This window comes from Pongo abelii, chromosome 18, assembly GCF_028885655.2.
Source record: "Pongo abelii isolate AG06213 chromosome 18, NHGRI_mPonAbe1-v2.0_pri, whole genome shotgun sequence".
NCBI classification, from domain to species: domain Eukaryota; kingdom Metazoa; phylum Chordata; class Mammalia; order Primates; family Hominidae; genus Pongo; species Pongo abelii.
In genome coordinates, this window is record NC_072003.2 from 66,730,168 (window position 1) to 66,742,787 (window position 12,620).

At 53.2% G+C, this 12,620-nt stretch overlaps 1 protein-coding gene and 1 long non-coding RNA gene across 5 annotated transcripts in view; one reads left to right on the forward strand and one right to left on the reverse strand.

Moving 5' to 3' along the window:
- Positions 1 to 57: 57 nt before the first annotated feature.
- The window catches only part of SLC9A5 (solute carrier family 9 member A5), a 24,519-nt gene continuing 11,956 nt past the window's right edge, over positions 58 to 12,620 (forward strand). The window contains exons 1-12 of one of the 4 annotated variants that reach the window (XM_024233697.3): positions 58 to 1,605; positions 4,942 to 5,244; positions 7,430 to 7,593; positions 7,773 to 7,851; positions 8,133 to 8,310; positions 8,849 to 9,069; positions 9,291 to 9,493; positions 9,725 to 9,814; positions 9,911 to 9,981; positions 10,693 to 10,822; positions 11,951 to 12,039; positions 12,196 to 12,322. In XM_024233697.3, coding sequence (XP_024089465.1) covers positions 1,419 to 1,605; positions 4,942 to 5,244; positions 7,430 to 7,593; positions 7,773 to 7,851; positions 8,133 to 8,310; positions 8,849 to 9,069; positions 9,291 to 9,493; positions 9,725 to 9,814; positions 9,911 to 9,981; positions 10,693 to 10,822; positions 11,951 to 12,039; positions 12,196 to 12,322 — 1,842 coding nt within the window. In that variant the 5' untranslated portion in view covers positions 58 to 1,418. Of the gene's footprint in view, positions 1,606 to 4,941; positions 5,245 to 7,138; positions 7,225 to 7,429; positions 7,594 to 7,772; positions 7,852 to 8,132; positions 8,311 to 8,848; positions 9,070 to 9,290; positions 9,494 to 9,724; positions 9,815 to 9,910; positions 9,982 to 10,692; positions 10,823 to 11,950; positions 12,040 to 12,195; positions 12,323 to 12,620 lie in introns of those variants that run through there. The other 3 variants (XM_002826534.5, XM_054534947.2, XM_054534948.2) reach the window with 3 other exon arrangements.
- LOC134760428 (uncharacterized) overlaps positions 11,762 to 12,620 on the reverse strand; it is a 19,220-nt gene continuing 18,361 nt past the window's right edge. The window contains exon 3 of the long non-coding RNA XR_010137843.1: positions 11,762 to 12,008. This is a non-coding gene — a long non-coding RNA (uncharacterized LOC134760428). The remainder of the gene's footprint in view (positions 12,009 to 12,620) is intronic.

Sequence of the window (12,620 nt, forward strand, 5' to 3'; positions counted from 1 at the left end):
AGGTAACTACTGCCGGAGGCGGGGCCGGCGCTGGCCACTCACAGGGCCCAATGGGAATCCCGTTAGTTCACTGGTTAGGAAGGCGGGAAAAGCCGAGCTCGCGCCCCACCTTCGAGAACGCGCAGAAGGCGGGGAGGCTTTCTCTGGTCTGGGGGTAGTGAGGCTGCGTTCTCTTTGAGGGGTGTTAGGGCAGATGGGGCAGAAGTTTCTTTAGATAGTGGCCGGCCAGGTCTTTCTCAGTTGAGGGACAAGATAGCCCTCATTCCTTCCATTTGAGGGATGAGTGCTGGTGGTTTCCTCATTTAGGGAAAGCAGTGAGAGGGAGTCCCTTCAATTTGGAGCAAGAAGTGAGAATAGATTCCACCCAGTTTGAAGGAAGAGGTGGGACCAGTTCCCTTTAGTTGTGGGAGGAAGAGGGAAGGATGCCCTTCAGTTTTCTGGGAAAAGATTGGGGTGAGTCAGTTTGAGGGGGCAGATAGAACACGTTCCCCTCAGTTTTGGAGAAAAAGTGGGATGGGTGCCCCTCAGCCTGAATGAAAAGTGGAGACGGTCCTCCTCTGTTTGGGGCGCTATGAGCCGAATGCCCCTCAGATTTGGAAAAAGTTGGGTGCATCTCGCCTAGTTTGAAGGGAATCAGTAGGCTGGGTTTTCCATAGGTTCCTGTCAGCTTCATCAAAGAGATGAGACAGTTCTCTGTAGTGTGACTGAAAGGGAGGGCCAGGTGCCCCTTGGTTTGGGAGATGAAGAACAGCCTCCCTCTTCGCCTGGCATGAGCTAGGCCAGTCCGGGCCTTAGGGTTTCTGGGACGTTGGGGGCAGCGTTGTCCATCACTGCTTTGGGGAGCGTCCAGTGCGCGTGCGCAGCTCAGGTCCGGGTGGGGGCCGGCAGGGGGTCCTGGGCTTGGCAACGCGGGCGGAGGGCGGCCAAGCACGGTCCCCTGCCGTTTGCACCCGGCCGCGCCTGGGTCCCAGGGGGGTGCTGCTCGCCGCCCAGCAGCGCTGGCCGAGTAGGAGCCGTGCCCTTTCCGTCCTGACCGCGCCCGCCGCAGACCCCCGCCCTTCCCGCTGCGGGCTGCCCCAGGGGGGCCGTGGCCGCGCACCACTCTGGATCCGGTGGGGGCGGTTTTGGGGAGGTTTGGGGGCGCGGACTCAAAGGAGTAGGTTGTGGAACTAGGGGGAGAGCTGCACTGGGGAATTTCCGGAGCTGGGACTGATTTAGGGAGGAAAGAGGAGAGAGTCCCTGACTACGAGAGTCCAGGGCAGGGTCTCGGAGCCTGGACCTGGCTTGGGGGTATCGGAGCCGGGATTGGGGGGAGCGGGCCCCACGTGCCTGTGACGCGGGGGCGCCCGGTAGGTGGCGGCGGCGACGCGGGGCCGGCGGCTGTGCGGTGCCGGGAGGGCGGCTGGGCAGGCTGCAGGATGCTGCGCGCCGCCCTGTCCCTGCTCGCGCTGCCCCTGGCGGGGGCGGCCGAAGAACCCACCCAGAAGCCAGAGTCCCCGGGCGAGCCTCCCCCAGGCTTAGAGCTCTTCCGCTGGCAGTGGCACGAGGTCGAGGCGCCCTACCTGGTGGCCCTGTGGATCCTGGTGGCCAGCCTGGCCAAAATAGGTGAGTGCGTGTGTGCGTGCGCCAGGCCGACGGCCAGCTGCGGACCCGCCCCCAACACCCCCACCTCCTCGGTCCTCAGATTGGGGCTGGCTTCTTGCACGGTGCTGGGACTTAGGTTTGGATTCCACAAATCCGGGCTGTCGCCCAGTTCCTGCATCGCTTCTTGTGGGTCCCAGGTCCCTGTCTTCTCCCCTGGGAGCCCTGAGGATTTGCCTTTCTGAAGGGCTGTCTCCTGCTCTCCCCAACTCCATCTGTAGGCTCCTTTGCCCTCTCCGCTCCCCTCTTCCCCTTGCAGTAGGCCTTCTTCAGTCTCGTCTCTCCCCCACCAATCCCTAGCCTCCCAGAAACCTCTGTCGCTGGTGAGGATGTGTGGGGACATTGAGGGGAGGGTGTTCTCCCACGAACACAGGCATCCTGGTTCTGAAAAAGCAGCCTTCCCTGGAGACCATGTCCGAGTGTCCATTCCCTTGGGAAACTACACTGCCACTTTTCCTCCAGCTCTCGCCTGCTCCCCACTTAAAGCTGCTGCCTTCTTGTGCCTGTGTGTGGGGATCCCCCACTCCGCATCCAAGTCCACATTCTTCCCACTTCAGGGTATAAGAAACTTCCATGTATCGGGGCCTTCCTGTGTGCTGTTTACCCTAGATGCTTTCATACATCCGACCTCTTCAGTCCTGACAGCATTGAAGGCTGTGCTTCAGACTTCTTTTTCCCTGAATAGAGCTGCTTTTCCTTGCATCTGCTCCTTCCTCCTCCCTTCTGAGCAGCCAGTGGTCCTTCCTCCCACCAGAGACCCTCCTCCTTCTCCCTGTTGTGCAGGCTCTGCTGTGGGGGTGACTAATTATAGCTGAGCGTTGCTACTCTCTCCCATGGATGCTGGCACAGCCTGTACTCCAGTCTCACCAATACAGCCTTCATGGAGGAATCACCCAGAGCCTAGAATTTGCCCCTCTTCTCCAACAGGGACACTGCTAGGGGGTGAGGGGGCTGGGCAGAAACAGAACTCTCCACTCTGCTGTGGCAGCCTGAGATTAATAATGGAAAGTGGAACTCAATATGCCTTCGGGGAGCGTGGTTCTGTGATGGGGCTTGGATCTCAGGGCTGGGGTTAATGCATAAAGAGATGAAGATGAAATAGGGTCCCTGAAGGAGAGAAGTGGGAGACCAAAGTAGGGACAAGTATGGAGAGATCTATGACCACGTTTACCTTAGAGGCCCAGCAGCAATGAGAGTAAGAGTGGAAAGAGCCTCAGATTTGGAGCCAACAATTGGGTTTGCTGAGAAGTCTGTGAGTTGCAGAAGAGTTCCTGTCTTAGGGTTTATAGCAACAACTGTAGCTTTCCCCATAAATCATGGTTCTTTTTCTAGTTTGGATGACATTTCCTATGGAAGTAAGAGAAGAGAGCCTCCTTTTCACAAGCCAAAGAAAATCCTCGAACAAGAGAAAAGGCAGAGCATTCAGGAACACCTTCCCCCAGCTTCATTGCTAGGAGACTTTTTCACTTTTATTAAACAAATATTTACATAGAGCTCACTATGTGCCAGGCACTGTTCTAGGCCCTTTGGGTACAGCTTCCAAAGGGCACTGTCTTGGCATAGGGTCTCACAGAGGCTAATTTAGAGGTCTCCTTCCCCAACACCCCAGGGATTATGTAGAGAGAGATGTGTTCGCTTGTGGTCTGAGGACTTAAGGGGGGGCCAAAGAGTTTATTTTAGAGGACAAAAGTAGGAGTGGCAATAGTGCTAGAAACCCTTTTCTTCTCCCCTCCTACAGACAGAACTGTTCTATTTAATTAACATTTGGTGTGTGTCTAACATACTATGTGTCTGACGTTATGCTAGGCACATTTGCATACTTTATTATCATTTTATCCTCACCCTTGATGCTGGGTATTTTTCCTATATTACAAAAGAAGAAATTGAAGTTCAAGTAAGTTAAATAATTTGCCTGAGATCACACAGAATGTGCTAAGGCTGGAAGAAGACCTGGAGATCTTCTGATTGCTAAAGCCAAAGTTTTAAAAACTATGCAGTCTTGAGTGAGCCCATATAATGAAAGGCACATTGGGCTAAGAAGTCTACACAGCTCCTAGGAGGTATAATATACATTCTGGTCTAGTTAAGGAGTGAGGACATTATAATAGGTAACATTTATTGAGTGCTTACTGTAAAGTAGTGTGCTAAGTGCTTTTGAGTAGATTGTCTTTTTTTTTTTTTTTTTTTTTTGAGACAGAGTCTCACTCTGTCACCCAGGCTGCAGTACAGTGGCATGATCTCGGCTCACTGCAACCTCTGCCTCCCAGGTTCAAGCGATTCTCCTGCCTCAGCCTCCCAAGTAGCTGGGACTACAGGCACCCGCCACCATGCCCAGCTAATTTTTGTGTTTTTAGTAGAGACAGGGTTTCACCATGCTGGCCAGGCTGATCCAGAACTCCTGACCTCAGGTGATCTGCCCACTTTGGCCTCCCAAAGTGCTGGGATTACAGGCGTGAGCCACCGCGCTCTGCCTGTAGATTGTCTTTTTTAATGGTCACAGTAATCTTATGAGATCATTATCGTTTTTACTCCCATTTCACTGATGAGAAAACTGAGTCAGAGACATGAAGTTATTTGCCCTAAGATCACAGAACTAAGCTTTTAATACAAGCAGCTTGACTCCAAAGGCCCTGATTTTTACAGCTTTCTTACATATAAAAAAATACCGGGTAGCATTTGCTGAGGTTCAAATAATGGCTATGGATAAGGGTTGTCAGAGAAAGGTGAGGTCCCCTGAGGATGAAAGTATAAAGGAAGGGACATTTCTAGAAGGGGAAAAAGCAGTAAAGGCCTAGGTTACCATAGTGTGACAGGAGCACTAAGAAACAGATGACTTTGACTGCAGGGGAAAGTTTGTAGCCCTGGAGATTGGAAATTCTAGAAGTCTTGCATATTTCTCCTCCCTTGGTCCCAGTCTTAGAAGGTTGGCCAGGCGCGGTGGCTCACGCCTGTAATCCCAGCACTTTGGGAGGCCGAGGTGGGCGGATCATGAGGTCAGGAGTTCAAGACCAGCCTGGCCAACATCGTGAAACCCTGTCTCTACTAAGAATATAAAAAAAATTATCTGGGCATGGTGGCGCGTGTCTGTAGTCCCCGTACTCAGGAGGCTGAGGCAGGAGAATCACTTGAACCCGGGAGGTGAAGGTTGGAGTGAGCCGAGATTGCGCTACTGCACTCCAGCTTGGGCAACAGAGTGAGACTTCGTCTCAAAAGAAAAAACAAAAAACTGAGAGTTCATAGGCCTGTGTGTGGGAGGATATTCCATAAACTGATCCATCCTGCACTCTTTTTGCATTGCAGTGTTTCACCTGTCTCGGAAGGTAACATCTCTGGTCCCTGAGAGCTGCCTGCTGATTTTGCTGGGCCTGGTGCTAGGGGGCATTGTTTTGGCTGTGGCCAAGAAAGCTGAGTACCAGCTGGAGCCAGGCACCTTCTTCCTCTTCCTGCTGCCTCCTATTGTGTTGGACTCAGGCTATTTCATGCCTAGCAGGCTGTTCTTTGACAACTTGGGTGCCATCCTCACCTATGCCGTGGTAGGCACACTCTGGAATGCCTTCACAACAGGTGCTGCCCTCTGGGGCTTGCAGCAGGCTGGACTTGTAGGTGAGTGACCCTAAGACCTGGGCTTTGCCAGACCCATCACCCCTCTCCCTTCTCCTCAAGCTCTGGAGGTCCATGCTGGTGTGAGCCATGCCCTGAAAGCTCCATCCTAGGTCCCTCCCTCTGGAGTGCAAGGCAGTGCTCCCGATGGGGTTCAGGCCTCATCGAGGTCTCTGCCAGTCTGGGCTTCTGCAGCATAACAGCTGAGCAGGAGTCTGGCTCCCAGCTGTATGTGGGCTGCCAAGGCTGGGGAGCCTGTGTTACCACTCTGTTGCCTCCTGCCCCCTGTTACCACATTGCCATTTGCCAGCCCTGCTCCCCTGAGGCACAGCTGTGCATCATTTCTGCAAGGGCCTGCTGTCCTGGCTTTCCCCAGGCCAGGCCTGGGTGGTTTTCTTTTTTTATTGTTATTATTTTTTCTTAACTATATGTTGTCTATAAGAAATTCATTATTTTAAAACATTTATTTTTAAAAAATAAATAAATATAATAGGTATTTTAAAAATAAATATTATAAATCCATCAAATGCTGGCACTACACTGGGTTTTCTCTCCTTACTTATCCCACTGACTCTTCATAGCAACCCTTTTGTGTAGTTTGTCACATTTACACATGAGGAAATAGAGCCCCTTACATTTGTTTGCTGTCAGGTCCAAGTTTAGCAGAAGAGGTCCGTGTTTTCTGTTGTTGTTGTTGTTGCTTGTTTTTTTGAGATGGAGTCTCACTCTTGTCCAGACTAGAGTGCAATGGCATGATCTTGGCTTACTGCAACCTTCACCTCCTGGGTTCAAGCAATTCTCCTGTCTTAGCCTCCTGAGTAGCTGGGATTACAAGCATGTGTCACTATGCCCGGCTAATTTTTGTATTTTTAGTAGAGATGGGGTTTCGCCACGTTGGCCAGGCTAGTCTTGAACTCCTGAGCTCAGGTGATCTGCCCACCTCAACCTGTCAAAGTGCTAGGATTACAGGCGTGAGCCACCGTGCCTGGCCTCAGGTCTGTTTTACTGAGGCTTTTTGCCTTTAGGTTGCCCTCTCTTGCTACCTTCTTTATTTCCTAACCCAAGAAATTCATTCAACCCTGAAGGTTAATGATTCACACTTTTTCCAAGGTATTACAAGAAAACGTTTACAATTGCTACCTGGGACTCTAACCTGGTTTCCCTATTGAGGTAGTGAACTATTTGGGGCAGGAAGGGAAGGGAGGACATCAGATCATAATAACAGTAATAGATAATAATATCTTTTGGGTACTTACTATATGTTAGGCATTGGCTAACTAAGGAACTTTTTGAGGTAGATATTGTTATTAGTCTCAATTTAGACATGGGGAAACTGGGGCTCATAGAAATTATATGACATATTCAAGTCCGATCTGTGGTGCTTTTCTTACTATATTCAGTTCTCCACACCTGCTGAGAATTGTGTCACATCCCTTTGGCCGGGAACCACAGGTGTGGGAGAAAGCACTCTCTTTTGTTATTCTCCCTAATAAAAATAGTTAGCAGCCAATTTCCATTTGCTGGTAGTTATTATTACTGTTGCTACAGTGCTTTTTCCCTATTTTATTTATTATTATTTTTTGAGACTGAGTCTCACTGTGTCACCCGGGCTGGAGTGCAGTGGCACGATCTCGGCTCACTGCAGCCTCCGCCTCCCTGGTTCAAGTGATTCTCCTGCCTCAGCCTCCCAAGTAGCTGGGATTACAGGCCTGCACCACTGCGCCTGGCTACTTTTTGTATTTTTAGTAGAGACAGGGTTTCACCATGTTGGCCAGGCTGGTCTTGAACTCCTGACCTCAGGTGATCCAGCCCACCTCGGCCTCCCAAAGTGCTGGGATTACAGGCATGAGTCACTGCACCTGGCCTTTTTCCCTATTCCAGATGGCTGGGTTGAGTTTTGAAACAATCTTGTGAGGCAGGCAGATGAGGAGGCATGGCTGAGGTGAACCACATGACAGTGATGGAACCAGCATCACACAGTTGGTAAGTGGCAAAGCCAGACCTTAGGCACAGGTAGCTTGACTGAAGTCTCCTGATCTGCAGGCTAATGCTGTCTTTGCCATCCCAAGTCCTCTTTGGGCTTCGTTGTTGTATCAGCAGGGGTGGGGCCTGGGCTTGTTCCAGGGCGTGCTCCAGGAGACTGGGTCATCTTCAATGACTGGCCTGTCCTACACATGTCCCTCAATAGCCCCTAGGGTGCAGGCTGGCTTACTGGACTTCCTGCTGTTTGGGAGCCTCATCTCGGCGGTGGACCCTGTGGCCGTGCTAGCTGTCTTTGAGGAGGTGCACGTCAATGAGACTCTCTTTATCATCGTCTTTGGCGAGTCCCTGCTCAATGATGCTGTCACCGTGGTGAGCGTGCTCAGCTGACTGCCATTCCCTGACCCCAAGCTGCATGCTCTGACCAACTAGGGGTCTGCGCAGACTCAGTCCCCTGGGACAGAAATATGCTGTCTGCTTTCACCCTGCTCTCCCAGCAGTCCCAGTTGCTGCCTTCCCGACTCACTGCTGACTCTCCTCTTCTCATTCAGGTGCTGTACAAGGTCTGCAACTCCTTTGTGGAGATGGGCTCTGCCAATGTGCAGGCCATTGACTACCTGAAGGGAGTCGGTCAGTATTTCCCCGCTCCCAGCTGGCATTGGAGATCTGCCTCCCCTGGGTTGCTGAGGCCCTCCCACCCCACATCAGGACAGAAGAGGCTATTCAGGTTGCCTCATCTCCTCTATAGAGAAATGGGGTCTGGGAGGGGCTTGCCAGGGATCCTGGCTCTGGGGTTTTGAGCCCCTGGGAGTGCGGTGGGCATCATCCCTCACTCCCTGCCAGGCAGCAGTCTTGTCAGCCCGGGTAGGGTCCGGGCCAGGGGTCATGCTGACAACCCACTCCTCCCTCAGCCTCCCTGTTTGTGGTCAGTCTGGGCGGGGCAGCCGTGGGCTTAGTCTTTGCCTTCCTCCTGGCCCTGACCACACGCTTCACCAAGCGGGTCCGCATCATCGAGCCGCTGCTGGTCTTCCTCCTCGCCTACGCAGCCTACCTCACTGCTGAAATGGCCTCGCTGTCCGCCATTCTTGCGTGAGTTTTGGGGGCCTTGCAGGCAGATAGCTGGGAGGGGGTACTGGAGATGGTTGCCCCTCATAGGGACACAGGCAGGAACTTCAGGAGTCCATAGGTTTCCCTGAGCCCTTGTGGTAGTGGGAGCATCAGACTCTCCTGGGGAGTCAGTAAACCTCAGCAGTATTTCAGGAGCTGCCTCCAGAGCTGTCCTCAGCACCCTGAAACCCTCTGGGTGTAGGCTGGGCTGGAAATAGACTTTAAGGCCTGGGGCCACCAGCGCTGGGGGCCACAGCACTTCAGAAGGTGCATCAGAGAACCCGCTAGTCAGAGCATGTTCCTCCCACCTTCCCTTCCAGGAGACACTGAGTGGGAAGCCTGGAGATCTGGACTCTTAGCCCAGCGCTACCACTCAAGTCTTCAGGCCTCCCTGGGCTTCAGCTCTGAGAGTCTGACATCCTGTAATGGGCAATGCCCCCTCCTGCAGTATGCTCAAACCCTGGAGGCTGTGCCCCCTGGAACCCTTCCCCACTTGCCATGTCTCTCCATCCTCTCCCAGGGTGACCATGTGTGGCCTGGGCTGTAAGAAGTACGTGGAGGCCAACATCTCCCATAAGTCACGCACAACTGTCAAATATACAATGAAGACTCTAGCCAGCTGTGCTGAGACCGTCATCTTCATGCTGCTTGGCATCTCAGCCGTGGACTCTTCTAAGTGGGCCTGGGATTCTGGGCTGGTGCTGGGCACCCTCATCTTCATCCTGTTCTTCCGAGCCCTCGGTATTGCTGGCACCCTCTGCTTTCCCACTCTCCTTCCTGTCCCGCCCCTCCCTGCAGCTCATCTCCCCATCTGAGTCCACATCTTTGTCAATTCCTAAGCCTCCTCTTGTTGCTCACCTGTCCCAGCCCCTGTTAGACCTCAGCCCAGATACTTGGTCCCATCCACTCCCACGTCCTCCACTCCCAACGCTTTGCTCCCACTGGCCTCCCTCCCGCTGTAGGCGTAGTCCTGCAGACCTGGGTGCTGAATCAGTTCCGGCTAGTCCCTCTGGACAAGATTGACCAAGTGGTGATGTCCTATGGGGGCCTGCGGGGGGCTGTGGCCTTTGCTCTCGTCATCCTACTGGATAGGACCAAGGTCCCTGCCAAGGACTACTTTGTAGCCACCACTATTGTAGTGGTCTTCTTCACAGTCATCGTGCAGGTGGGAGTGCCCACAAGGCTGGGTAGGGAGAGGGTTGGGCAGGCCCTGGGGGAGTCTTGGAGCCTATGGGACAGGGGCTTCTCTTCCCACTGGGAGATGGAGGGCCCTGACTTCCCAGACCTTGAGTGCAGTGGGGTGGGGGTACTGAAGCTGAAGCCTCATTATGGGGAGAGAAAGGCAGCAGAGAACTGAATAGGAATAGGGCAGGGCTCACCTCCTGCCTGTCCATAGGGCTTGACCATCAAGCCACTGGTCAAATGGCTGAAGGTGAAGAGGAGTGAGCATCACAAACCCACTCTGAACCAGGAGCTGCATGAACACGTGGGTATCAGAACCCCAGCCCTCGCCTGTCCCTCTCGACCTTCTCCTATTTTGGGCAGAGTCCTGATCCAGTCCCCCTACCCACCCCCCTTCTAGACTTTTGACCACATTCTGGCTGCAGTGGAGGACGTTGTGGGGCACCATGGCTACCACTACTGGAGGGACAGGTGAGGGAGCTGCCCCGAGGCTCCTTCAGCAGCAGCAGCCCCACCAGCCAGGGAAGCATGGGGGATGTGCCACACTTCTGAGAAGGGACAGAGCCAGGTTCAGGCTGGGTGACCTCTGCCTGAAGCCCTTCAGTGGCATCCCAGTGCTCTCAGGTTAAGACAAGGCTCCCCAGTGTGGCCTGCTTGGCCCTGCATGGTTTGGCAACTGCCAGACTCCAGCCTCATCGTGCTCTGCTGTCTTTGACTGTCTGCCTGCTAATTCCATGGACCCTGCCTTAGAGCCTCAGGACCCACCATGCTCCCCCAGCCTGGCCACTGGGACCTCTGTACTAGAACACTCCTTCACCTCCCTCTCATTTACTCAGCTTCGAGTCATCCTTCACAACTCACCATAGGCTTCAATTCCTTAGGGAGGACTTCCCTGGCCTCCCTGGCTAGGACATATCCGTGTCATATTCTCTAATTATCCTTTGTAGTTCTTGTCATGGTTGCAATTTTACAGTGATTTGTAATAATTTCAATTACTGTCAGGCTTTCCCATGACACTGTAAATTCCATGAGGGCAGGGACTAGCCTTGAGATTCTCTCTGGCTGAGGCCCATATCTAAAAAGCCAGGCCAGTGCTGACGGTGTCCTTGCCCCGTCTGAGGAAGGGCCACCTGGCCAGGCCTTGGGAATGGGACTCAGGGCCGGGCCTGGCATCCTCTGTAGGTGGGAGCAGTTTGACAAGAAATACCTGAGTCAGCTGCTGATGCGACGATCAGCCTACCGCATCCGGGACCAGATCTGGGATGTGTACTACAGGCTTAACATCCGGGATGCCATCAGCTTTGTGGACCAGGTGGGCCAGCAGCTTCCAGGTGGGCCAGTGGTGGGTGGGCAGATGGTCAGCAGAGCAGGACAGAAAGGGGTGGCAAGCAGGCCGGCCCTGAGCAGGGAGTTGGGAATTCCTAGCTGGCTCCATGGTCTGGTGAAGTGGCAGCGGCAGGAAGCAGCTGGGTCTGGTGCTGACATTCAGAGTCTGGCAGGCAGTCCAGAGAGGTGGGAAACAGCTGGACTCTGGAGTCAGCTCAACCATTATTACTTCCAAGCTTGTGACCTTGGGTAAGTCACACTCTCTGAGCCTGTTTCCTTAGCTGTAAGAAAGCAGACATAAGAGGCTGGGCACGGTGGCTCATGCCTGTAATCCCAGCATTGTGGGAGCCTGAGGTGGGTAGATCACTTGAGGTCAGGAGTTTGAGACCAGCCTGGCCAACATGGTGAAACCCTGTCTCTACTAAAAATACAAAAACTAGCCAGGCATGGTGGTGCATGCCTGTAATCCCAACTACTCTGGAGGCTGAGGCAGGAGAATCACTAAAATCTGGGAAGTGGGCTGGGCACGGTGGCTCACACCTGTAATCCCAGCACTTTGCGGGGCCAAGGCGGGTAGATCATGAGGTCAGGAGTTCAAGACCAGCCTGGCCAACATAGTGAAACCCCGTCTCTACTAAAAATACAAAAACTAGCCAGGTGTGGTGGTGGGCGCCTGTAGACCCAGCTACTTGGGAGGCTGCGGCAGGAGAATCGCTTGAACCCTGGTGGAGTTTGCAGTGAGGTTGCAGTGAGCTGAGATTGTACCATTGCACTCCAGCCTATGTGACAGAACAAGACTCTGTCTCAAAAAAAAAAAAAAAAAAAAAAAAAAATCCGGGAACCAGAGGTTGCAATGAGCCGAGATCGTGCCACTGCACTCCAGCTTGGGTGACAGAGTGACTCTGTCTCAAAAAAAAAAAAAAAAAAAAAAAAAAAGCAGGCATATGAGTATCTATGTTATAGATTTTGTGAATTCGATATGTAAAGTGCTTAGCACAGTACCTGGCATGTCAAAAGAGTAAACTAAGTGTTCGTTATTATTTTCTTTATTACCCCTGACTCCTGGGCAACCCTCCATCTGATTGCTGGCTGACCTTGGTCTTGACACCTGCAGGGAGGCCACGTCTTGTCTTCCACAGGTCTCACTCTGCCTTCTATGCCCAGCCGCAATTCTGTGGCAGAAACTTCTGTCACCAACCTGCTGTGAGTCCTTGAGCCCCTTCCTCTTCCTCATATTCCTCTCCATTGTGCCCTCTCTCTGAATCCCTTCTGGGGGAGATTTGTCAGCACCTTTGCATCTGCCCTTCTCCTGGACTGCCTCCTGCCCCCTCCCCAGCACGTGTCCCCTGCCTCCTGCAGGAGGGAGAGTGGCAGTGGAGCGTGTCTGGATCTGCAGGTGATTGACACAGTACGCAGTGGCCGGGATCGTGAGGACGCTGTGATGCATCATCTGCTCTGCGGAGGCCTCTACAAGCCGCGCCGTAGGGTGAGAGCAGGCAGGCATCAGGATTTTGAGGGGGTGGAGGTGGTCTGAGGAGAGCTTAAGAGGCAGTTGGCACCAGCTTGTTGGAGAGCTGCAGATGCCCAGCTAAAGAGTGTGGGTTTCAGCTGGGTGTGATGGCTCACGCCTGTAATCTCAGCACTTTGGGAGGCCGAGGCAGGTGGATCACTTGAGGTCAGGAGTTCGAGACCAGCCTGGCCAACATGGTAAAAGTGAAACCCCATCTCTACTAAAAATACAAAAATTAGCTGGGCGCGGTGGCACGTGCCTGTAATCCCAGCTA